Here is a 25299-nt window from a genome sequence, read left to right on the forward strand (position 1 = left end):
GTGAAAGGTTGTTCAAAAGCATAAGGTTGCCCCCAAAAGTGGAGGTCCCAGGTCCTCAGCAGGTCCCACTTCCAGCATACACAACCCCCTCTTCAAAGCAAAAGGGCACCAGATATCCCAGCTGGTGTGGATGGAGCAGCGGGTGCTCCAAGGGCAGCAGCTAGGGAATCGTGGAATTGTGTCAGAAGTGTTAAATGGCATGAGCAGCCACTCAGAAAATCAGTTTATTGCTGTTTAGTTACATGAATCATCTAATCAGAGAAGAAGCACTGGGGCTGAGGAGCAGCCAGTGATGGCTGAAGAACTGTCCCGCGCAAGGGCTGTGACCAGCGCCATGCACGGGAAGCACTCACAAGGAGGCGTCAGGAGCGGTCAGCAGCCAAGGTTTATTTATCACACATCTACACCAGCACTGCCAAGCAGCCACTGAACCAGCTACAGGATGGAGAAGCCATTTCTTCATAGAGTGATTAGTAATGAACTGCTTGGGCTCTGTGATTGTACTTACTGGCCCAGCAACCATGGCTGACCTCCAGGACATTTTCCATCAGAATCTTGGAATCATTGAACAGTTTTGATTGGAAGGAGCCTTAAAGACCATCTCATTCCAACACCCTTGCCATGGGCAGGGACATCTTCCACTAGACCAGGTGTTCAAGCCCTGTCCAATCTGGTCTTGAACATCTCCAGGAACGGGGCAGCCACAATTCCTCTGAACAACCTGTGCCTATGTCCACCATCCTCAGAGTCAAAAATTTCCTCCTAATATCTAGTCTAAACCCACCCTCTTTGAGTTTAAAGCCACTACCCCTTATCCTGTCACTCCATTCCCTTGCCAAAAGTCCCTCCCTGACCCTTATGTAGCCCCTTTTAGTTGTGGAAGGTCCTTTAAGGTCTCCACAGAGTCTTCTCTTCTCCAGACTGAACAGGACTCTTGGTGGAAACCTGGCTATCCCGTTGCTCATGGAAGCAGCTGACCCATTTCATTGGATCTGGTTGGCCCCAAACAACAACCAGAAATCCCAAAAATGCCCAGACTTAGCCTTTGATGATGGACACTCACATGTAGCACCCTTAAACTGAATGAGAGCCTGCTGAAAAATGTCACTGCACCGCAATAGCCCTGCATCCACTGTGCCAAAGCCAACATGTGGGCCTGGTGATAATGCCAGTAATTCACAAGAAAAAACCATGCCAAAACCAGAGAACCCATGTGGCTTTTTGTCCTTGTGACTCAAAAGGAAGAGAAATGGGCTCAACACAGGCTAATAACACTTTAGGAAGTAGCAGCAGGGATTATGGCAAACCACCAAGTCTGATCTCTGCTATCAGTAGCACAGGCCACAGGCCAAATTCAGGCAGCCACAGAGAGATCACATTAGACTGGAAGATTTTGGAAGAGCACAAGAAAGAGCACACCTTCCTACAGCTGGGAAATTGAGGCACAGCCAAGTTAGGCAGCTCGCTCCAAAACAAGAAGGGATTTTACTCCAATCATTGCTTGCTCTGTCACAAACCGCATCCAGAGAAGACCAGGATGCAATTTTTTCAAGGCAACAGTATTAACACTCCTCTTCCACGAAAGTCATCAGGTGGATCTTAAACGATTGTGATCAAAGAAGGTTTCTAAGACTCCAAGCAGCTCTGAGCACTGTGAGGGCCAGGGCAGGGATGTTGGGGCTGGCAGGTGCCAGGATGCAGTCGGGACTGGCCAGGGCCACTGGCAGGGGAAGGCTCTTCTGGGTGTGATTTGCTTTTGCAGCCTTCCACACGGTGGAGTTTTTCCTTGAGCTCTGCTCCATGTGTCATGACTCACTGGCAAAACAACACCCGTCGCTTTGGTAGTTTCCATACAATTATGGGGAGGTTTGCCCATCCCGGCTGCACAGGTCTGAAATGATTTCCAGATCTTGCGTGCAAGGTGGGGGGAGGACAGAGGCAGGGACAGCATGGGGAAGGAGTCTCCCAGTCTCTCACTACACCTATCTAACTGCCCCCTCCTCTCACCCAGCCGGAGCCCGTACCCCACCCTAAACAAATACAGGCTCCTATGGCAACACTTGTTGGGGAAACTTAACAACTCATGCTCCAAATTACATTGGAAAAACACATGAAGGGAAAATAAAAAATGACTAATTGGACTTGAGGCTCAGGAGAGCCAGGCACAGGGTTTGGGGATTTCTGTCCCCACTCCTTGCCTAGTGTTTGGAGAACACGGTGACTCCTGTGCCTTTGCCTTACTGAGAACCTCCACATGGATTTGTCTTTGCAAGCAGAAAGAACAAAGCAAGGTGCTGGTTACCCTCGAGGGCACAGGAGCCCTTGTACTTGCATCAGTCTCATTTTGGCCTTGCAGGAATCATGGCAAAGGAGGACACAGGCAATGCAATCTGCTAAGGGCAGGTGATGTGAAAGAGCAGAACCCATACAGAGTCTGTTCAGCCTGTGCTTGAGACCTGTGCCTCTACAGAAAGAAATGCCAGCAGTGGGAGAAGGCAGTTTGCTCACGTCTGCAACTCTCAAAAACACCTGATGATGTCTTAAGATGCTGTCAAGAAAAAGAAAAACACCAATGCCCAGCTGTGCCACAAGAAGGTGATGGATGAGATCCAGGGAAATGGTCAGCTGGGTCTCAGCTGCCAGAATACCCATCCTCCACTGGTGGGAGGGGGGTTGAGAAGTCTCTTATAAACAGGGAAAAAATGAGTAAGGCGACTGCAGCAGCCGCTGTGTGCTGTGCTGAGCAGTGGGGAGCTGCTGGGCCAGGCGTGCCACCGAGGCAGCCAGGGAGACCGGCTGTGTCAGCGGCTCTCCTGCTCGCTGGGCCATCCATCTTCCCTGTTTGTTCAGACAGGAGCTCCAGCAGGGCGTGTGGCAGCACGTGGAGGTGCAGCAGCTGGCACTGCTGGCCGGAGCCCTGCGCTGCCGCCGCAAAAATAGTAACGGCAAATCGAGGGCTTGGCAAGTGAAATAGGCTAAAAAAACACAGCCTCTCCAAGCTGGGAGCAGGCACAGATGAAAAGAGGGAAAAAAATCAAAGGGGAAAAAGAATGAAAGAGGGAAAAGTATTGCAGGCAAAGGAAAGATGTGAGAAGGGACTGGTTAGATCCCAGTGCATCCCAGCCAGAAGCATCTCTGAGTGCTCAGTGGTGGGGTTTCTCTCAAGGATGCTGGGAGATGTCATGCAGGGAGCAATGCCTGTGCACAGTGTTTTTCCACAACCCTTGAAGAGTCCCCAGGCTGGCTCCATCCCTGGGGCTGTTGTCCTCCCCAGCAGGGAGTCCCCAGTGCCATCAGTGAGGCAAGCAGGGTCCAGGCATTCTTCTTCAGATCCACTTTACACAGTTTAATTCAGCGTGAAAGAGCACAAAAGGGTGCAACAGGTGAGGGAAAGGTGGATCATGAAGACTCAATCACAGATCACATCAGTGTTGGACATATTTCAGTGCTACACATTATTTTTCATGAATGCAGGTTTTGCTCTGGTTGAGCACACCTGAGGGCTCAGCACCTTGCTTTTGGTGATGCCCCATTCCAGATGCTTTGGAGGAAGGTGGAAAAGAGAAAAAAAAAATTCAGCATTCACCTGGCTAACTATGTAACTGAGGAGCTGAAAGACTCCTCTGATCTGCTACTGAGATGGAAAGTGCTTGTCATTTCTATCTGTACACAGCCATTGAAAAGCTAGAGTCCAGTCTCAGGGAGTCAAGTCCAGCCTTAAGAAGCAAAATGCTTTCTCCCAGACTGGTCCTGGGCTTTGTGACTCTGCTGATCCATCCAAGGAGGGTGCATAGTTTGCTTTCATGGAGTTTCTAAGTCAGCATGAAATTTGGTGTAATTTTTCCCTTTGGGAATTGGTATTCTGGGCATCAAGCTCAGACTGTTTGCATGCTAATTCAACCACGTGGCTGAGAAGATGCATGTGTTTTTGCTCTCCTCAGCTGTCACTTTGAAAGCAGCCCCAGAGAAACAGGGGAACCACCATTTGGGCAAGGACCAGCCCTGGAAAAGCTGCTGCCGCTGCCCTCAGACTCATGCCTTGTGCATCAGCTTCACCACCGGTAATTCTGCTCCTGGGACCCATGAGTCACTAGTGGTGGGAAGAGGAGTTGGAAACCCCATCCCTGTGGTGGCAGGGGGATGTCAGCCCAAACCAGGCTTCACAGAACCACAGGACATGAACCTGAGGTGCCCCAGAGAGTGCTACAGCTGCAGGGGTCCCAGGCATGCAAGAGAAGTTGTGTCCCAGGTGAAGGTGCTGCCTGTGGCAGGGAGGAGCAGGCAGGATGTGTGGGGACAGGAAAGAATGGACAGGATGGAGTAGCCCTTGGAGAGGCACAGGGCAGCTTCTCCCTGCCGGATGTCTCTCCTTCCTCCCCACCTCAGTCACTAGCAAGATCTTTCCAAAAGCTCTGGGAGGTCCCTGGGAGGACTTGAAGAGTGCCCAAAGCCTTGTTAAACATCTGGTTCACTTAAAGCCTCTATACATCCACCACCCCAGCTGGGGTCCCTGAAAGTTCCCCCTCCCATCCCTGTCCCAATCCCTCCAAAATCCTTCCAAACCACGGTTCCCTGCAGAAAACTGTCAGTCCTTAAAGCCAGAGCTGTGACAGGAGCTGGCTAAAGTGATGCTACAGCAGCGTGTCCCCAGGACACATCCCTTTCCTTACACACATCCACACTGGTGAGGCAGAGAGCCCGGTCATTCTTGGCTCTCCCTGCTTGCCCAGGGAAGTTGACTGGGAATGCAGACTGTGGGAGGAAATTACAATGTTCATTGTTTGGATTAAATATTTTTCTTGGCCCTCTCTCTGTTGCAGTGTCTTTTATTTTATTTTTCCTCCCCCCTTGACACCCCCAAGCACATTCACTTTCCTTCTCTCTTTTTGGAGGTTCTTTGGCACAAGGAGGAAATCAGCTCTGAAAAACAGAGAGGGACAGAGAGGGAACAGGTTTGGCTTATGCTCAGAAAGTTTTTTGGGATGTTTTTGTGCCCTGAGCCACCCTGAGCAGCGAGCAGGGTCTACCTGGCCCATTGTAAAGAGGGAAGCAGGATGAGCACTACCCAGAGGAAGAGAACTCTGGGAATTTGGAAACAGGAACCTGGGACCAAGTGGCCTGAAGAAGAGAAACAAAATCCTACAGACTTAGTGCTTCATTGTCCATTTTTGTCTTTCAGTTTCTGTTCCCTGAGCCATCCCTCTCTCCTTTTGAACTGTGGCAGCTGTCCCTTGGAGGTACATGCTTGTTGGAGACATCATGGACCTGCTCATCACCTCAGACATGGACAGAAATCGAAATGGAGAAATTCTAACTGCTTCTAAGCCTGCTGGTGTCCCTGAGCCACTCATCAGCTAAGCATGCAGATCTTTTATGCCACATCTCAGGTCTCCAGAAACATCTCCAGCTCCAATGTCTTCTCCCCAAGTCTCACTACAGAAACAGAGGCTTGCTGCTTGAGAACATTCTCCATATACCTGAATGAACACTTCAGGGAAGAGGTGGTAGGCTGGAGAGTTGTGACATTTTGCTGTCTCATTTCAGCTCATGGAGCATCACTGTACTGCCACAGCACCTCCCAGCAGTCTTGGTGTGGAGCTCTAGGTGTCCTTCAGGACACTGGGCTCCCTTGGACATGGATTTCCTGCAAACAGCTGGGCCCATTTGAACCAGTCTGTGCTGAGGCTGTGCAGGATTGGTGTCTGTAAGGGGGATGGAGTGCTCAGAGGCTCCATAGGCTGCTGTCAGTGGCCATCCTGGGAGAGCAGGTCCTTGCCTTCACAGTGCCTGAAAGTGCTTCTGTGTCCCAGGCCAGGACTTGGCTTGGACACACTTCTGCTGCACAAGTGAGCATGTGGCACTTTGGACTCCTGAATGGGGATGTGTTTCATTATCCCTCTGCACTGTGCTGCTCAGAGTCATGCTACTCTTCCTCATCCCTCAGCAGAGAGCCATCTGGAAACGTCTTTGCACAGTCCAAAGGACGAGAGGGAAGAAAGGGATGAAATGCTGGAGTAGATCACCACATCAGAGCAGATCTTTGCTTCCATCTAAACATCCTTGTCTATGATCTATTCATGGTGAGTTCCTCAGCCTTGTCCTTTTTACACCCTGATCTAGTGCTAACAGAAGAAAAGCAGAAGCAGGAATGAACAGGGAGAGAGGAGCAGAGGAAGTTGCTGTGTGTCAATAGTGCTCCTGGCAAGCATGGTGGCTCACCATTCACAGGGATACTGCTGGGACACACAAGAGAAGGCAGGACTTCCTGTGCCGTGAGCACCAGCCTGCCATCCTGCCCTCAGTGGCTCTCCTGCTGCATGGATTAGATCTCCTGCCAAGCCATTTGTGCAAAATATGTTACAGGATAGAACGGGTTATGGAAAACAAGCCTTGAAAACCACAAGGGCCTCCTGACCCACTTGTATCTGATTTCTGCCAAGTTCTTGTTACAGATCTTGAACAGAAAGAAAAACAATGTACAAGGGATGAAGGAGCTGAAGGGGAATGAATATTCGTGTTGGAAGAGCAGTTGGCTGGGCTGTGCTTGGGGATGTTTATTATCAGAAACGACTCATTGATTTTTATTTCAGCGGGTGCTTTCAGTGGTTTTCCACTCCGTCTGTACCACTGGCTGCACGACTGTGACTGCTGGGAGGGGGAAAGTGGGACATGGATGGGAATGAGGGGAAGGCACCTGAACTGCAGAGGGCAGAGAAGCAGCCATAGGGCAGCACATCCCAAGTGCAGGGCTGCTGGCACAATGTGGCTGGGGAAGCTGAGGCTGCTCACACCTCTGGGCTCCACCACTACTGGTGGTGTGTCTGGGTGCTGGAACCCTACCCATGCCAAAAGACCCCCCATCTTTTGGGTCCTGTGAGCCTGACCCTCAGCATCTGTCCCTTGTCCTTGCTGCCATGTGATCATTTTCCCTCTGCTTTGTCTCTTAATAAAATGATGCTACTACAATCATACTCTATGCGTGTGCAGGGGACAGAGATCTTCTCACTGTTTAGGAAAAACACACCTCAGCTGAGATTTTTGGAAGAGGGATAGATTTCTTTGGGATCATCCCCTGGCTATATCCCATGCTGATCAGCCCACACCACTCGTGCCAAAAGCAGGATGAAAATGTACCCAGCAGGTATGTAAAGAGCTTCCCACCTTTCCTTCCTCCTCCCCAGGATGAAGGGCTTTGCCTTCACCAGTCAGAGGTCAGGTCTGATGCAGAAGTGACCACTACGTGCAGCCCTTGCTCCTCATGCACTCTCACTGTAAAAGCTACATTAAACAGGGTGGAAGGCAAAGCACACTGCCTGGCCCAAGAGAGAAGAAAGATGTGTGAATCATGAGAGGGTGACTAAATTCTGGCCACGCTGCTGTAGTTGCTCTAGAGAGTCTCCTTGGTGCAGCTGGGGTGCCTGTGGTCCTCATTGCCTTCAGCCTCAGAAGTACAGAAGACAATCTTTCCTGGAGCAGAGCATTCTGCCAGCATCACATTTCTTACAGTTTCCTGTGTTGAGCTCTGCCATGGTAAAATCAGAGACCCACAAGTCTGGGATGAGTGAGAACCACAGGTCTCCAGCCCCACTGAGACTGAGGAGCAGAGGCAGCTGGAGCCCAGCTGCAGTGCTGTCCCAGGGTACAAGTGTCACCCTGACTCCCATCACATGAGAGAACAGCAGATTTTAGGGGACACTCCCCACCATCCCTATTGCATATGCCTTCCAAAGAGTTAATTCTGACTGAGAAATGCTGGACACAAGCCACAGATGTGCCGAGTGAGGGTTTTGTGCATGCTGGTGGGAAGAGCTGAGGATCCTTCAGGGTGCTTCACTACCTGTTGGATCAAGAGACTCAGGCACAACTTGCAACCACAAACACACTTCAGTCCCTATTTCATCATTTCCATTGTAATACCTCAGGAAAACCACAAAACAGAACAGATTCGTGTTTTACGATTGTGATAACATGACCAGCAACACGAGAGGGCAGTGAGACCTTGTCCTCATGCAGGGCAGACCTGAGAAATTCCCAGCAGCTCATGCTCACAACAGAGTGCTGTTCTCTGCCCGTCTTCATCCAGAGCATGAGGCAGAGACCTCAAGTCCAAGTCCATTCCAATTAACCCTTTGCTACCTGCACATAATGACACGAAGCTGGAGGTGAGAAGGAGGCCAGCATGTTGCACAATGTGTTGGCTGCCCAAGTTCACTCTGGTCACTGCAAGAGCAGCCCGGCTCTCCCTGAGTGCATTTGAGCAGGACAGTGGTGGTTACCCTGCCCTGTGAATAACATTGGGTAAACACGATGATGATGAAACAAGTGAACTGTTGCACCCAAACCACATCTACAGTGTGAAGCACAGGAGCCCCTGTGGTGGGGACAGAGGGGTGCAGGTGTAGGGCATGGCACAGACTGGGAGGTGCTCTATAGCAGCTCTGCTCATGCACAGACTGCTTTGGACCATGGCAGGAACAGTCCAAGGGAGCAACCTGGATCTCTGTACATGCTGTCTCTTCCTCTGAAGTCAACAGTCTCACTTGCTTTTGAGCACAGGAGGATGATGCATCAGGGGTGATCACCTTGGGATGGCTTAGGAGAACGTGATCCAGATGCTGCAAACACCTCCCTCACTGCAGTCAAACACACCACCAGGACCAAAACCACCTCCTCCCAACCCATGGTGGGAAGGAGGGGTTTCTCTCCTCCTCCACTCACCTCTCCTGACAGCCCCAAGCCCCCTCCCTTGGTGCCGCCATCTGTTTTTCTACTGATGGCAGGGGACGAGATGTTCCGCTGGCCCTCGAAAGGCAAAGTGCGCTCGGCGCTAACTCGAATTCCTGACGGGCTCCTGGAAGGGTTTGCATCCCTCCCTCCCTCCCTCCCTGACGTACGTGCCTCACTGCTCCAGCACTGGGGAACTTGGCAAGGCACAGCAAGAGAGAGGGAGGCAGATGGATGACCAGATTAACGGAAAGAGAAGGGAGGTGGGAGAGGAGCGCAGGGATGAGCAGGCAGGCTGATCCACCGCCAGCAGAGGATAAAGATGCCGTCCCTCTTCAGGGAGGGAGGGAGTGAGAGTCCCTCTAATGCCATTGCATGGTGACCTGGACTTTCCAATATGAGGCAGAGCTCCAGATGGAGCTGGGAAGGTTGGGCCTTGGCTACTGCTCCCATGCCCCGGCCTGAAGTGACTCCACCAGAGAGAGACAGGAGGAGCTGCCAGGTGGCCTGGATTTCTGTTATGTAGGGTTGCTCCCCTCACCGTGGCATCCAGAAGAGAAAACTTCCTGATCCAACACACACTTGGCAGTCAATGGAGAGACAATGGAATCTCCAAGGGGTGACTCAGACCTGAGGTGACATGGACAGCCCACTGGAACAGCATTTCACTGCCCAAGGATGGCAGAGTCTGGGCTCTTAAAGGAGGAGTCTCCACTGAGGGGCTCCTATGAAATGAGAGGAAACCTGGGACTAATATGACCCGTGGCAAGTGAAGCTGAACCTTGTGTGTGAGAGGGGCTGCCACGCAGTGAGGACAGAGTACAGGTTATATTCTTTCTCTATCCTGCTCCTGCTGTGGAATGCCTCCATATCCACAAGGGTCTGGGGGAAGTGAAACAGCCTCTGAGAACTGCAGAGTTTTTCTTCACAAGGAGGAGGGCAGAAAGGAATGAGGATGAAAGTCAGCACAGATGAGGTAGAAACAACATTCAAAGTGTTCTGTGGTCAAATGGGGAGATTTGTGACATCTCCCTGCAGCAGCTCCCAGAGCAATACTTTGAGGCACTTTCAGTAAGAGCTACTCTTTACAGCAAGACAATGACTATTATAAAACTCATGTGGGGCAAAAAAGTTATCTGGGAAAATATGGATTATTGGTCCAACCTTAACAGCTTGCAGCACCCTAGGAGGAAACACATGGAAAAGAACCAATCAAGACATGTATGAGAAGTGAGAAGGACGACAGGGATGAGGAGGAGGCTGGGAGCTGTATCAAAAAGGAGAGCATAAGGGTGAATGACACTATCTGAGGATGAATCTTCATTAGTGCTACAGTGAGTGACTGTGACCTTAAGAATAGGCCTGCCCTGATGCAAGTGCTAACAAGGAAGAAGGCACTGTTCCACAGAGGAGGATCAGGACATCTAACAAATAGTTAGATGACCTGAAGGACTAGAGAGAGAAACAAGATGACATTCTCTTCTATAAAATTGAAGGGCAAGCTCTTGTACTGATAGCAAAACATCTGCTGTTAGCTTGGTGCTCATCAGTTGGAAGCAAAGGAGAAAGAGAAAGATCTGGGTGTACTTGCTGACCTCAGGATATCTGAACTGCCAGACTGATGCAACTGCAGAAACAGCAGATATAGTCCTGTGTCCCATCAAAAGAGACATTTCCAGCAACAAGGAAGCTTTATGGAGGGCTTTGGTGGACCTGGGATGGAAGAACATGTACTGACTGCTTCGTCATTCCTGATGAAACAGTAATTGAAAGCAGAAAAAAACATTTAAAAGTCTACAAAGGTGAAGAACATGGAATCTCTCCATCTTCTGGTGGGACACTGCAAGATTTTGGCTTGGTTAACCTCCTGTGTGCCAAGAGTCCTGCCTGGGGCTGCTTTCTAAGAGTAAAGGAGGGCGACAAACAGATAGGAACAGAAGGAGCTCATGTTGGCTGTGAGCATGTTTGAGTGGTTGATGAGAGCACAGTGACTTACACTGGGACTTCAGGTACTCAGTGTGTCTGTCTCTCACACACACAGACAAATAAACTGGCATTTTTCATAATTCCCTATGGGATCTCTCACTGAACACAGACCCAAGGTGAAGCACAGGAACCACAGTGGTCAGTCTGGTGTACCTGAGCCTAAGGGAGGGGCCTCACAATTGTGTCACAGCTTCATGTTACCTGAGCTGCACAGGAAGGGAAGAAGAAACACCTCACACTCCATTGGCTTCTTTTTTCGAAAGGACCTAGTCCCAGAGAGCACAAGAAATTCTCCCTTGCTAGCAGAACCACGACAGAGACAATCACTCAACCATCTGGTCTGCTCTTCCACTTAAGCCATCCCATTTCAAACACATTACCCCAGATTTGTGCTAAAAGATGTGGTTTAGAAGACACAGAGCTCCCAAAATGTCAGAGGAGCACTAACTTCTGGTACTCAATCACCAAACACCTCTCAGGCACACAGCACCTCATTCCCCTACTCTTTCTGCCTGTCTTGCAGTAGACAGGCAAACACAGGCATCAAATTTGGGAAATAATTGCTGCACCTTCTGTAGACCATGAGGTTTCCTTCCTGGGGACGTGCCCCCTCCAACATTGCCCTTTCCCCCACACTGCAGTCCACAAAGAGCTGAGCTCAGCAGAACCAGCGAGGAAAAGCAATCATTGCATTGAAATGAGCACAAGAAAAAAATACAATCAGCAAACCCCAAAGCTATTTTTGGTGTGCAAACTCCATTTACATTTTCCTTTTTGGTAAAAATCTCAAATTTTCAGCATACAACATTCCAAAATTTCCCCCCTTTTTCCTTTTATTCTCAATCATAATAACAACTAGTGCTTGACAAAGACTGCCTATTTTTGATTTCCTTTGTGAACTGACTCCAGGCTGCCTATGATTTTCTCCTGCCTGGTCATTATTCAAAGCTAAATGAGTGGCTAACCAATTTCTGCAAGGAATTCTTTGTCTGCAGATTCTTCAGAAGCAGTTTGTTTTGCATACACAAGGCTGGAAATCCTGATTGTTTGATTTGGACAGGTGAGTCACACAGGGCTTTTCTGGACCCATGTTACTCTAGAACTGCGGTTCTGGTTAGGGAAACATTCCAGCTTGGAGTCAGCTCAGGCTTTTGGGGGATACCCCTTGCCAGTGAAATCCTTTTGCTAGAATATTCTGCCCAGGCTGGCCAAAAAGAAGCAGGCAAGGAAGGAAATGGGTTATTGTGCAGCTCTTGCTCCCCAGCACCATCCTGGCTGTGGGGACTCTACCCAAGGATGCTTCCTCTGCTATCTCTGCTCATCCAGCAAGCCCAGCTCAGAGCAAACATAAGAACAAAGGTGTCTGGTTTGTGCTGGAGCAGGTCTTCACTGGCAGGAGCTGTCCTGCAAGGAGCAGGCAGCTTGAGCTGGGGACAGGGAGGGCTTACCTCACACGACTGGATGCAGTGAATGACAGAGGGGTCCGGGTACCACCGCAGCCTGCCCGTGCACACGATGTTCTGGAGAGGAGGAGAAGGCAGCAGTTAGCTGAGGTGGATGAGGGAGGGAAACAGCCAGCAGTGTGTTCTGGAGCTAGAGAATCTCCTGCAGCACTGCATTATTCACTGTGGGGCAGAACAGCAGCGACACCCCCAGGACCAGCAAACCCAGGGTAGCTGCACCCAGGAACCGACAGACCAGGGCACATTGTTCAAGGCAGAGGCCAGATATACACACACCTCGTGTGTGTGTGTGTGTGTATCTGTGTGTGTGTATTAAGATGTATATTGGTTGGACTTGCTGATCCTGGAAGTTTTTTCCATCCTTAGTAATTCTATGTTTCTGTAATGATACAATACTGGAAGAGGACAAAGGGAAAGGACAAGGACTACCTGAGAAGCGGGTTTGGCTGGCAGTGCTGCCATTATGTCTGACTTGACCAGCTGGGGTTAAGCAGCCACAAGAGGCTGGAATCTACCCTCATATCTCTGTGTGATGCTGAATTCACCAGCTGGTCATCACTTAGTGCCTACAACTGGCTCACTGATCCCTGCTCAGGCTCTGAAAACTGCATCCTGAGAGGGAGGACTCATGTCCCCAGACCTGACTTGAAGTAGATGCACCAGGCTGCTGGTCAGTCTGAGGTTCTCACTGGTATTTACAAACTCAGCTGCTGCAGCCAGATGGACACAAGAGCGAGATGTGAAGGGCTCAGTTTCCCAGCCCTGGAACACTCCACGCTGCTCATTTAGCTGGGGTTTGTGGGGAACACTGATGATTACACAGGGGGAAGAAAAGCCCCACCACACATGCAATTTCCTCCTTGTAAAGCTCAGGCAGGCTTTGAAATCTGAGGCCCCATAAAACAGCATCTGGCCTGTGAAAGTGTCCTAGGATGCCCTTCACAGCACGGGAATTGCACAGAGCGGTAGGTGTGTTTGCTCCCAGCCTTGTTTGGTATGTTCAGGGGCAGGAAGACTGGCTCCAGCATTCCCAGGTGGGGAGTGGGGCAGCTCTGCCCACACAAACCAGCTCCAGGTCCTTCTTTTCTGCAGCATCCTTGGTCCAGACCGTGACGAGGCTGGAGCAGGATGAGGTCCTGGCCCTCCCCGGCCAGCCCCAGAGAGAGCCAGCTTAATGGGGCAAAGACTGGGGAATTCCAGAGCCCACCAGATCCTACTCAGCCAAGAGGATGCGTGCATCCCAACCCCCTGGAGCTGCTTTGTATGTGGCTGTTGTGCAACTCAGATGCCATTTTAGCATACTCATATTAGTATAGCTGTATTCCAGGCTGGGAAATAAGGGCAGAGAGACAAACCTGCTCAGCTGTGGCATGCAATGAATCAGAGCTGAAAGCAGAACAGGACTGTGCCTTCTCTGAGTGGCCTGTGAAGTTCCCCGTGTTGTTTGCCCCATCCTCTCCATCTAATGGAGCATGGCAGCTCCTGGGAACAGCAAACTGCTGGAGGCTTGGGAGAGCCAAGTGAGGAGCGGAGACAGAAGCCAGGACAGAGAGGAAAACAAGATGGTCTAGGGAGAGAGCTCCTGGCAAAGGACAGAGCTCCTTCTTAAAATAGTGTCTCCTCTCTGCAAAATGCCTCCCTTGCACGAAAGCCTGCAGCGGTGGTGAAAGGGAAGCTGAACACCACTGCCTCAACGGGCCAAGCCATGCGATCCCTCAAAGGCAAGGACTCCTTCCAAGGCTCGTGCTTCACCATCCCACATGCCCCAGGCATCCTCGCCCCCCCAGCAGCCGCGGGTCTGATTCAAGGCAGTGCACAGGAGTATCCACAGGCATGATGCTGGGCCTCCTGCGGCTTCCCAGGAGGAAGGGAAAGCATTTGGATGGCAGCACTGGCTCCTGGGAGGATTGTTTGCTTTTCTTTGTTCCACCTCCTTCCTTATACATCTTGTTTTTATTTTAAGAAATATTACCCCGGCAGAGCTGCTTTTTGGTAAAGTCGTGCCACGAGGATCCAAAATATTCGAGCTATTTGAGCTGCTTTGCCTACAAAATGAGTAAGAAGTGGGGAGGGAAAGGCTCCCCTGTTCCAGCAGCAGAGGCACCCAGCCGGCCAGCAGGTCCTGGCAGCTGCAGACACCTTTCAGCTGACAGTGCCCTGCCTCTTCCTTGGCAGGGAAATGCCTGCCTAGGATTGCATGTCTGCTGGCAGGTAAGTGGGGACCCAGGCTCACACTGTGCCAGAGGCAGCTTTTGCTCTCCCAGCACACTGGCTGACAATAAACAGTAGCTTAACAGGTCTAGGCACACAGCACATCCTGAAAAATCAGTGGGATTCTTGCATTAAAACTTCATATATTGTGGTATCATGCAATTCCTGGAAAGCTGGCTTTGGAGCTGATAACTGTGCTGAACTTTGGAATACGAGAGCATCCACTGCTTGTCTTTACAAGCCTTACCCTTCTTCACCTGAGGCAGAGATTTTGGGTTAAAACACCAGATGGAGAGGGAGGGAGGTTTCCTCTCTGTGCTGCCAGCAATCCCCCTGCTAGAAGAATTCTCCCCCCCTTTTACCTGGACTCTGGTGGGCTGCAGCCGGTGATCCATTGTCTCAGCAGTGACGTTTTTGGGCAGTATGACAGGGTCACTGGGAGGAATGATACAGGAAGGAATGCACACAGCACCTGTGGGAGGAGGGAGAGCCTTGAGGACATTACCTGGAGCCAGGCAACAATGTCCTGTAGGAGGCCACACTGATGGTAGAGATGTAAAGAGGATGCTTTATCTCCCAGCTTGGGAGAGCAATTCCCTCCCCAAATCATGAATTACGCTGGAGTCTACAGGAGTTGTGCCCAATTCTCTTCTCACAGATGAAAGGAAAACTGAACACAACCTAAGAGAAAAATTCCAACCTTGATGGCAGGACATGGGACCCAGCATGGAAATAAGTCTGGCCTAGATGTTACATGACATTTGCTGACCTGTTAAGAACTGTCTCTAATTTTTCCACCACAGAGAATCCCCACTGCCTTCCCATGACCCAGGAATAAAAAAAAAAAAATGCAGAAACCACCTTAGAAAAACAAATGGGATCCCAGTCCTAAACCTCAGTAGTCCCTGACATTAGACTGTCCTCAGCCTGGTTTGACCAGACTGGGATGACTGTTGTGTTTCCTTCAGAGCAATATGGGCTGAGCACAAGTGCCCTGCCCAGTGGGATGCTAGACCAGATGCAACAACCATGGCTGAGTGTTGCAGGTTTTCCTGAAAGCACAAAGCATCCGGGTCCTGCAGACAGAAATTGATGATGCGGTCCCTCCTCTGGTGAAAGTGCCCTGTTACACTCAGTTGTCACTGCAGCTTTTATGGCTTTTGCCTGGGACCTGTCACATTAACCCTGCAAACAGCAGCAGTGGCAGCAAGTGGAGAGACCTCAGGAAAGATGGAGGGCTACAGATCAGGAAAATGTGCAAAGAGCTGCCCTAAAGAAAACCCCTGCTGCTTCTGAAAAGAGAGATGCTTAATGCTGGAGACAGCTCCAGATTTGGGTCTTGCCCAAGAGTGCAGCCAGGGTGAGCACAAGGGTAAAACCTTCCTGGCTCTGTATTTATAAAGATCATGGAAGAGAAAACAGAATTTTTTTTCTTTTAAGTGAGGATTGGTATAGGAAGAGTCTATCTATAGTCTATCAGCTCTCTGGTATGACTGAGTCAACACAAACTTTGGTTTTCATCTGCCCTCACCTATGCCATGCCCCTGCTCACACTTGTACTCCACGAAGTTCAGCTCTGGGGGTGGTGGGCAGGAGCCCTGCAAGCTCTCACACAGCTTGAACTCCTCTGTCCACAAGCCCTCCTTAGTGCAGACGATGGGAACCTGCAAAGCAGAGGGAGAGCAGCTGGTGTTACCCACCCTGCCTGCCCACTGCCCATCTCTGGGGAGCACTGTGTGCAAGGACACCCCTCCCACCAGAGTAAAGCTCCCCAAGGCAGCTGGGCTACAGCCATCTGGCCCAGCCTATGTGCACTGACCAGGAATGCAATTGTTTCCCAGCTGCTGCTGGATCCCACCAGAGGGAATCAGCCACCCTTCTTTTGACAAGCCCTTTTCCAAGCAAAGATACCTGGGTGGAAGAGCAGGCAGGCAGCAGCCTCCATGCCCAGGAAAGCCCCTTGGTGAGCACAATGCTGCAGCAAGCTTGCCCATCATCCCAACTGAATGCTTCCCCAGCAGCTCCCAAAACTTACTGGAAACCCCCTACTTATGCTTTCTGACCATTTTCACACAAGATAAGCCAGCTTGCTTAGGACCACTGCTTTCCAGGGAGCAGGAGGAGACATCTTTTATGAAAAATCCTTTTCTTCTCCTCCTGAGAAGCTGAGAGGCTTCAGGAACAAAATGTAAACATTGATTATCTGCTGCTGTGGAATGCAACAGGTGCATCTGTGATTGGTCCATGTTGGATGTTCGTAATTAATGGCCAATCACAGCCCAGCTGGCTCAGACAGAGAGTCCAAGACAGCTGCCTTTATCATTATTTGCTATTCTATTCTTAGCTAGTCTTCTGATGAAATCCTTTCTTCCATTCTTTTAGGATAATTTTAATGTAATATATATCATAAAATAATAAATCAAGCCTTCTGAAACGTGGAGTCAGATCCTCATCTCTTCCCTGAACCTGAGACCCCTGTGAACACTGTCACACAGGTGAGCATCCCCAGGCAGTGGTGCACCTTGTGCCATGTATGGGGCCCAGCAAGAAACAGCCTTTGTGCTTGTAGAGGGACTGCTCCTGGTGATAAAAGGGTATTTGGCCTTGGGGATGGGTCAAACGGCTGCAGGGCCCCTCGGCACAGCAGGGCACAGGGAGCCCTGCAGTTTGTAGCTGCTCTGAAACACAAGGTGTGGTCAGTGTGTGCCTCCCCCAGACTCACCTGCTGTCCCTGCTGCTCACAGCTGAGCACACACTGGCTGTCCAGCTCGAAGCCCTGCGTGCAGTTGTACATGCCCTCGAAGACGGGGGGCGGGGGCTGGCAGACCACGGGCACGCAGTGTCCCTCTTCCCACCGCCCACTCTCCAGGCACTGCACCTTCAGGAACTTCCTGGGGAAACACAGACACCAGGCTGGCCTGCAGAACCCCAAACGCTGCACCTTGGCTGCGCCAGGCATCCCACAGATGTCAGGAGCAGACTGAAGACATCTCTCCCAGAGAACCATCATGCAGTTTGTGTAGGACTTTCCCATACTATATAATCCCTCTATATAAACCATGGGCATATCTCCCAAAGGGACACCCCATGCTTAACCAGGACCTTTTCTTCTCCTCCCTGGTGGGATTGCACTGATCTAGGAGCACTGGCTGTATTTCCCTTGCACTTGCCACCCCACTGCTCCCCACCTCTTGTGATGCCCCTAAACCTTCCTCCCACAGCCCCTGCAGGTCCTGCTCTGCTTTGTCCCCCAGCCAGTAGCTGCATACTTTGCTGGATGGAGTTTGCCTCCACCAGTAAATCCTCTGGCCTGTGTCCAGCTGTTCCTGAGGCTCCTCTCTGTACTCCAGCCAGATCTGTCAATCCTGCTCCGGCCAAGGGGCTGCAGCAGACCAGTACCACTCTATGCTGCTAAAACAGCCCAAACACAAGCTACTTGCCAAGAAAAGAAAGAAAAAGTCCAGGAACAGAGCCCACCCACTTTTCACTGTCCCTTGGCAGTGATAGAGACACCACATCTTTTACACAGAGGCATCAAAACTGCTGAGGCATCAGGACTGCTGTCTCAGGAGAGGACATGTCACTGCCCTGATGGCTTTACCTGAGCCAAAGCTGATTGCTCCATCCTTAAGGAGGCTTTTCCCCCAGTCCTGTCCTCCTTTACTAGACAGCCCACTCCAGTGCCTGCCCCTGCCCTCTCCCTGCATGGGTGCCAGCAGGCAGGGCTCCAGGCCATGTTAGGGAGTTTATGGCCTGCCACAGGTATGTGGAGGGGGCCGCCAGGGGTTAGAGGAACCCCTGGAGGAAGGCACTAAATTGCCCCTTGTTCTGAGAGGCAGCAGACAGAGTGTGGGGCCACCCATGTGCCCCTTAACACCTGGAGCGGGTCATGACATTGAGTGGGGCCACCCAGCTGTGCCTCCACACATGGTACAGGGTCACACAGCCTGGAGAAGCAAGGGGACCCCATCTGCATCCTGCTGCCAGACCAGGGGTGCTCCCTGTCAGATTTCTGGTGGAAGCTTCTGGATGAGACATTTTAGAGGCTTTTGCAGCATTCTCATATTTTAAAATATTGGCAGTTCTTGGAGAGTCCCCTTCTCCCTTCAAAAATCAGGGATCTGGTTTTTGTGACTGTATAAAGGGATGGTGGGTTCCTACCAAGGTGAATGCAGGCGCCAGCAGGTAACACAGAGGCAGGCAGGGTAGGGAATGGGGTGCAGCAAGTCCACTGGCACAGAGCTCTGCACAAATCTTCCCTGCAGCCCACCTGGGAAGTGAGGATGGCTGTGGTGTGAGCACCCGAGCAGTGAGGACTGCTGCAATATCACTCCTACAGCAGCAGCCTTGAATTAACTAAGGGAACTGCAGCTATGAAGTATTTTGGAAAGCTGATGAGGTTCAGGGACGGAATTCCATTGTAGGCATCTGTAGTTTCAGTCCATTTCTCATTTAACTTCCTTGTTTGCCTTCCCTTTCCATGAGGATGACAGTCACTGCCTTGCAAAGATGTCCCCATCAGACTTTGCCTTCTCCCAAATCTGACTGAATGCTTTGCCCTGCCCCGGTTTAAAGGTAAGCGAAGGCACATGCCAAGAGGTACTAATCCATGTTGGATGTCCAGCTCCACAAGCAACATTTTCCCTTTTTTGAACCTACTGGCTCACAGGGTGTGATCCAGCTGCAGGATTTGGAAGGGGCAAAGCACTGGAGGTTATGGAGACAGGAACAAACTGGGGGTTATGGAGATAGAAACAAACTGCTGGTGTGAAGTCGCTGCAACAGCAATCCCTCAGGCACTGAGCAAACTCCTTTAAAGACCAGGAGCATGGTCCACATGACTTTTCACTGGCCACTGCACCTCCCTGTTGCTCTCCAGGTCACGGCAGGGGCCCTGTGCCCAGGGAGGCCTGGGGAGATGGGTCAGGCCCAGGGAGGACACGCTGTGGCAGCTGCAGTTTGCTCAGGTGCAGACTGTGGTTTGCAGCCCCATCATCCTCACAGGGCTCCTCATTTTGATGTGGTGTCACAGCCAGGCCATGTATGGCCTCTCACAGCTCCCCCCAAACCTGCACACCCCCCCAGACCACCTTGCTGTGGATGCTCAACCCAGGGACTTCAAACACAGTTAGCCCAGGCTGACCCCAGGGTAGAGGGTGGGGTGTGGACCACTCCCACATATGTGAAATAAGCAGTTCATGTGGAAGCATGAACTGAAGGGAAAGGAGAGGCTTTAAAAAAAATTATATACATAAATGCACACAACTTCACAGGAGCTGGAAATTTCTGGATCCCCTCTCACCCTGCAACTTCTTCTGATCTGGGTCAGTGGCACTTCTTGAGGATTAACAAGGAAGCCAGGAAAATCAGAGTCAGCCCTCCAACCAGGCAAGCCTAATGGACAGAGGAGGCAAGGGAGGTGTTTGAGGACAGCAAGGGCTGTATCTGAGGTGAAGGCACAAGCATATGCCCAGCACTAGGAGCTGAACATGCAGGGATCCAGCCGTCTTCTGAGGCAGCCAGCTTGGGGGGGAGTGGGTTTGCTGTGCAGGAATGGTGACAAATGAGCCTAAAGCCTCATCTCCCATGGTAGGAGACTGATGGATTAAAAAAAAATAGGGGGGAAGGAGAGAGATTTGTCAGTAAATTCAAAGATGGCTGCAGCAGTGTGTAGGACCCTCCACTGCTGTGCTCCCTCCAAACAGCCTGGACAACCTGGGCTGTAAATGCTCAAAAATCTTAGAGGTGGAAGGGGCAGGAACCTGGTTGACAGCCTGTGTTTTCTTTACCTGGCTCCTTGGCTCCCAGAGCTGTATTTGCCCTTTATCTGGAAGGGGTCAGATACAGGCAGAGGCAGGGAGTGCCTTTGTGCCCACCACATGACTGCCTGGTGCTCCTGGATTAGGCTCTCCTGCTTGCCCTGCTGTGAACTTTGTTTTGTTTCCAGTCCCCAGTCTGCTAACTCCTTCCAGTCCCCATTTTCTCCTCCACATTCTCCCACCTCCTCTCCCTCTTCCATGGTCTCTGCTGTTTTTGAACAGGGAGAGAAGGAAGAGGGGCTGACATCTCCATGGAAGCTGACTGGGGACTGTGCTGGGCTCCCTTGATCTCTGGTCAAAATGCAGGCTGAGACTCCCAAATCTGCCTGAAAATACCAAAGTGGTTCTTTGCTTCATTCCCTCAAGCTAGCAGAAGGAGCTCAAGCCCTCACAAAGGCAGCTTTGAGATCCCCAAGTCTCTTCTCTCCAAGGAATTATCCCACATCTGGCAAGTGAAACAAGTCCCCTGAAAGGTCTGACCTTTTAGGTCCCCAAAATGAAAATGTCCTCTCAACATTAGAGTGCTCCTTAAAGGAGCACAATCACACAATCATGGAATTGTTTTGGGTTGGAAGAGACCTTAAAGATCATCCTATTCCAACCCCCCTGCCATGGAGAGGGACACCTACTAGACCAAGTTTCTCCAAGCCCCATCCAACTTGTCTATTCCTGTCAGAGATTGCTTCAGATGGCACTTCATGCTGGAAGCAACAGCAAGGAGCACTGTGGGGGTGATTCCCTTTTCCCCAGAGTACCTGACCCCTGGCTTTCAGGCCAGCACTTTTCAATGCTACAGCTCTGGGTGATGCTGAACATTTCTCCTTGACAGCTCATATCTTTGTGTGATCCAGGTGTTGGTTTGCTACTGCCATGGCACAAGTTCTGCCTAAATCCAGAAAGCTCCCATCACAAAGCACAAATGCATTAAGTTCCCCTTGTTACCTTACACTGGAATTAGAAGTGAAGTAGCCTGGCAGCTGGGAGCCTCTCCAGGCTGATAACAGATCTGCTTTAGGAAGAGGCAAAGAAGCTTTACCATTCATGTCAGCATTGTCAGTCAGATGAACCTGCCAGCAGGAAGGCAGCAACTTTCTGGCAGGATTGTGATTACACAATCAGTATTTCCTCAAGGATCCCTTGTTGACAAGTAGTGGTTTCCCAAGGGCCTTTCCTCACCTAGTTTAACAGACAAAAGCATCTCTGGGACAACTGATTTCTTCATCCCCTTTCTCTTTCACTTAAACTGTGGGAAATGAATTTCAACTATGTCCTCAGCCCTTTCTAAGCATCCTTACTGCTCCTGCAGTAAAATTCAAATAAAAAATAGAAGTGAGGCAATTGCATGAACATCTGTGTCCAAGATTATCTTCACTGGCATGGAGACAGCTGGATCCCAAAGAGGTTCAGGCCTGCATAAGGTGGGCAACTCCACACGAGGAGCAAATCTAGAACCAGAAGAATAATTCAAATGAAACCTGGCTGTATTTCCAAGGGTAAGCTAGTTAGTGGGCATGAGGAACCTTCAGTGTCAGCCACAGATTATGTTTGACTTTTGTCCAGTATGTAGCACACACAGAGAGTCTTGCCCCTTTATGTAGCTCCACACCTGCATGGCACTAAATCCTTTAGCAAGGCTTGAGCTTGCTGGGTTGGTGGACAACAGGGAGACAATAGACAAAGAACTCAGATTTCTGAACCCAAAGACACAGCAGGAGACCCTAAAAACCTGATGTCCACCAGCTCAGACCCAGCACATCAGGAACCTGCACCTTACCAGAGCTGGTTCCTTCCAGAATTCCCCAGCACCTCCCTTTCTCCAAAACTGGCATGATCAAAGAGATCAGCCTCTGACTCTGGCAGCTCCCACCCTCTCCTTGCCAGGGCTGAGATACCAGAAGGATTTCCAGCAGTCCAGGAACTGACCAAAGGGCTAAGAGCTGCTACACCACACCAAGGGGTTTGTACTCATGCTGAGTACATGCTGAGTATGAGTTTGTACTCATACTCTCTCTCATGCTGAGAGTCACCAAGAGCTCCTGATGAGATGGTACAATGACATTTACTAGCCCAAGGAAAGGGTTTTGCTTGGGCTGGGCCACTCACATAGGAGTTAATCTGCATGATAGGAAAGCAATACTTTTTCTGGTTTTGTTAATGTGGTTTTTTATTCCACCATCAGAGATGTCTGATGAAATAGCAGCAGTTACAATTGCAAAGGGGAAAACACGATGTCAACACGCATTGCTATGAAAACATAAACTGCTTCACACGATTTTCCTTGACTTCTCTCACAGGCTGCTCAGACCCATATGGAATTTACTCACACATCAGAGGAGCCTCAAGATCTCCCAGGGGTCATCATTTTCACCAGCAGTTGCTGCAGCAGGACAGAGGGGGCCTCACTCTGCAAGTTGAGTGGATCTGTTTGAATGCCCAGTGCCTGAAGCGCCACAGGCACAAAAGCTGATCTAGAGCTTGCAAAGCAGTCCATGTGATTGCTGCCATAATAATCATTTGCTCGGTTCCCTTTGGCCCTAGAAATGCTCCTAACACTGTGAAAAGCTGTTTACAGAAACCACTTCCTTCATTACTAGGCAAGAAATTTGGCAACTGCTTCCCACTGCACAACTCTACCCCAGAGCAAAGAAGAGATGAAGTCTGCATCCAATTAAAACTGGAAGGGGGCATTAAACAATTAACACATAATTACCTGATCTGGGCTAGAATTGAGACTCTGGGGAGGACCCAGACTGTGCCAGGGAATCTTTAGTGACCAAACCCAATGGGGACTTTGGCTGGAGGAGACACAGACAAAACTCTGCTTTTTCCCCCAGCGTCATGATATTGGCTGAGAGCAGGGCTAGTGAACCACCAGGAATTTTTCCCCGAAGCATCAGGAAAAATCTTCTCCCATTGAAATGCCACTGCTAGAGATATTAAATTTAGCCAAGAGGCACAGCGGGTGAGATGCTAACCCTGACAGAAGGCAGCCATTCATTCTTGCAGCGCCTCTGTTCCATGTTTTATCGCTTTTAGGAAAAACAGAAGCTCCAGGAATCTGCCAGCATCTTGTAAATGTCCAATTACCTGGGATTCCACAAACCCCTAATTTGGTGCTTAACTTCCACAGAGTGACAAATACGTTGAGGTGCACAAGAAGATCTGCTTGTTTCAGGTTAAAGTATTTAACACACTCATGTGTGCAACAGCAGCTTGCTCCCACCAGGTTCACCTAGACCAGGGAATGCCTCTTGTATTTCAGGAAAGAAAGAAGGCTTCTTTGCCTCTTCCTAAAGGAGATCAGAGCAAGCTGCTCTGCCTTCTACCACCTATCAAGCCAGGTCTTCGAGACTGCCATTGTCCTGTCACCTCTGCTCCTTGCACACACTGTGAGGAGGAAAGGAATGGTGATAACAGACCCGCCACAGACTTTGAGACTGCCATTGTCCTGTCACCTCTGCTCCTTGCACACACTGTGAGGAGGAAAGGAATGGTGATAACAGACCTGCCACAGACTTACTTCTTAGGCTTGTCTGCTGTGTTGTCAGCCACGTGGTAGCCGGGCTTGCACTTGTAGCGGCAGACGGAGCCCACGTCGTGGCTGCCCTGCAGGCACCGCGGCACCAGGAGCCTGGCGTTGGCCACGGCGGGCGGCGCCTCGCACTCCAGCTTGCAGAAGGCTTCGGGCAGGGACCACAGACCATCCTCCAGGCACGTGAGCCACTGGTTTGTTCCTGACCCCAAAAGAGAAGCAGAGGGTGTGTGTGGGATTACGTTTCAGCCAGGAATGGAGAGCTGCTGAGGGGAGCTCAGAGCGACCAGCAGAAGTTCTCTTGTTAGAGTGTACACTGATACCAAAAGGGGCAACAAACACAAAGACCATGGACTCCATCGCCTGCTTGGCCAGGCTGTAGCAGAAAATACTTGAATGCAGACAAAAGTATGGTAGGGTCAACTTCTAGAGGCTGGAGAAAGGATCTTGCTTCTGCAAATCTCCCCAAATCTTTCCCTTAAAATTGTCCTCTTTTGTGGTGTCTCAGGACAGCCATGGGTCTTAGTGTAGGACAGCTCTGTCATGTTTAGTTCAGCCCACCTTCATTCTGCAGCTTGTTCTCAGCTATGCTGATCAAGCTGTCATGCCCTACCACAGATGCAGTGTAAGATCACAGAACCATGGAATAGTTTGGGCTGGAAAGGACCTTTAAAGCACATCTAGTCCAACCTCCCTCTGCCATGGACAGGGACATCTTCCACCAGGTCAGGTAGCTCAGAGCCCTGCCCAACCTGGCTTTCAATGTTTCCAGGGATGGGGAATCCATCACCTCTCTGGGCAACCTGAGAGTCAGGAGGATGGAAAATGCCACAAGGACAGATGTGGGAGGCTTCACTGGTGTGACTGGGAATTCAAAGCACCCATCATTAGAGGTTTGGGTTGAGTATTACAGCCCAGCTCTTTGTTGTCCCTGGCAGACACAGCTAAATGCACAGCTCTGGATGCCTGCAGGAAGTGCCCAGGACTACGTCACCTACATGGTATGGATGATGGCTTGGATGATGGATAGTTCATTGGGAACTGATGAGCAAGGAAAAAAGCTGGATTGGAGCGAATGGGACTATTCCTAGTGAGAGGTTTGGATCAGCATGTTTGTGGTGCAGCCAGGCTGCTCTACGGTTCCTTCAAACGTCCCTTTTTTTTTACAGAAACACTTTTGGGCCAGAGACAAGATCACATCTCTACCCAGTGCCTGTGTTCCTGATGGGTCAAGGCTGCCAGGGGTCATCTCCCACCTCCAAGAGCCACACAGCCACATCATCCTTTCCTTGCCTACTCTTAGCATTTGTTAGAATTGACAGCTTGCTTGTAAGGATGCAAGTCTTTGGGGGGAGCAAGCACAGAGCATGTCCCTGCCTCAGTGGCTCAGTGGTGTCACTGGACTCCAAGAGTTTCCCCCCATGGCTTGGCAGCCTTGGCTGAGCACCTCCAGCCATCATGCTGGAAGACACCCAGGGGCCCATGGAGGGGACCCCTTCCCACAGAGGGAGCCCATGGCAAACTCCCAGGGACTGCAGCAGGACCAAGAGGCAGCTGTGAGTGC

At 50.6% G+C, this 25299-nt stretch overlaps 1 protein-coding gene across 1 annotated transcript in view; it reads right to left on the minus strand.

The window, feature by feature from the left end:
• PAPPA2 (pappalysin 2) overlaps window positions 1–25299 on the minus strand; it is an 86841-nt gene that overhangs the window by 3332 nt on the left and 58210 nt on the right. The window contains exons 16-20 of the mRNA XM_059478819.1: window positions 23724–23937; window positions 17107–17275; window positions 15916–16048; window positions 14747–14856; window positions 12159–12230 (exon numbers count right to left, since the gene is read on the minus strand). Coding sequence (XP_059334802.1) covers window positions 12159–12230; window positions 14747–14856; window positions 15916–16048; window positions 17107–17275; window positions 23724–23937 — 698 coding nt within the window. The remainder of the gene's footprint in view (window positions 1–12158; window positions 12231–14746; window positions 14857–15915; window positions 16049–17106; window positions 17276–23723; window positions 23938–25299) is intronic.

This window comes from Ammospiza nelsoni, chromosome 9, assembly GCF_027579445.1.
Source record: "Ammospiza nelsoni isolate bAmmNel1 chromosome 9, bAmmNel1.pri, whole genome shotgun sequence".
Lineage (NCBI taxonomy): Eukaryota > Metazoa > Chordata > Aves > Passeriformes > Passerellidae > Ammospiza > Ammospiza nelsoni.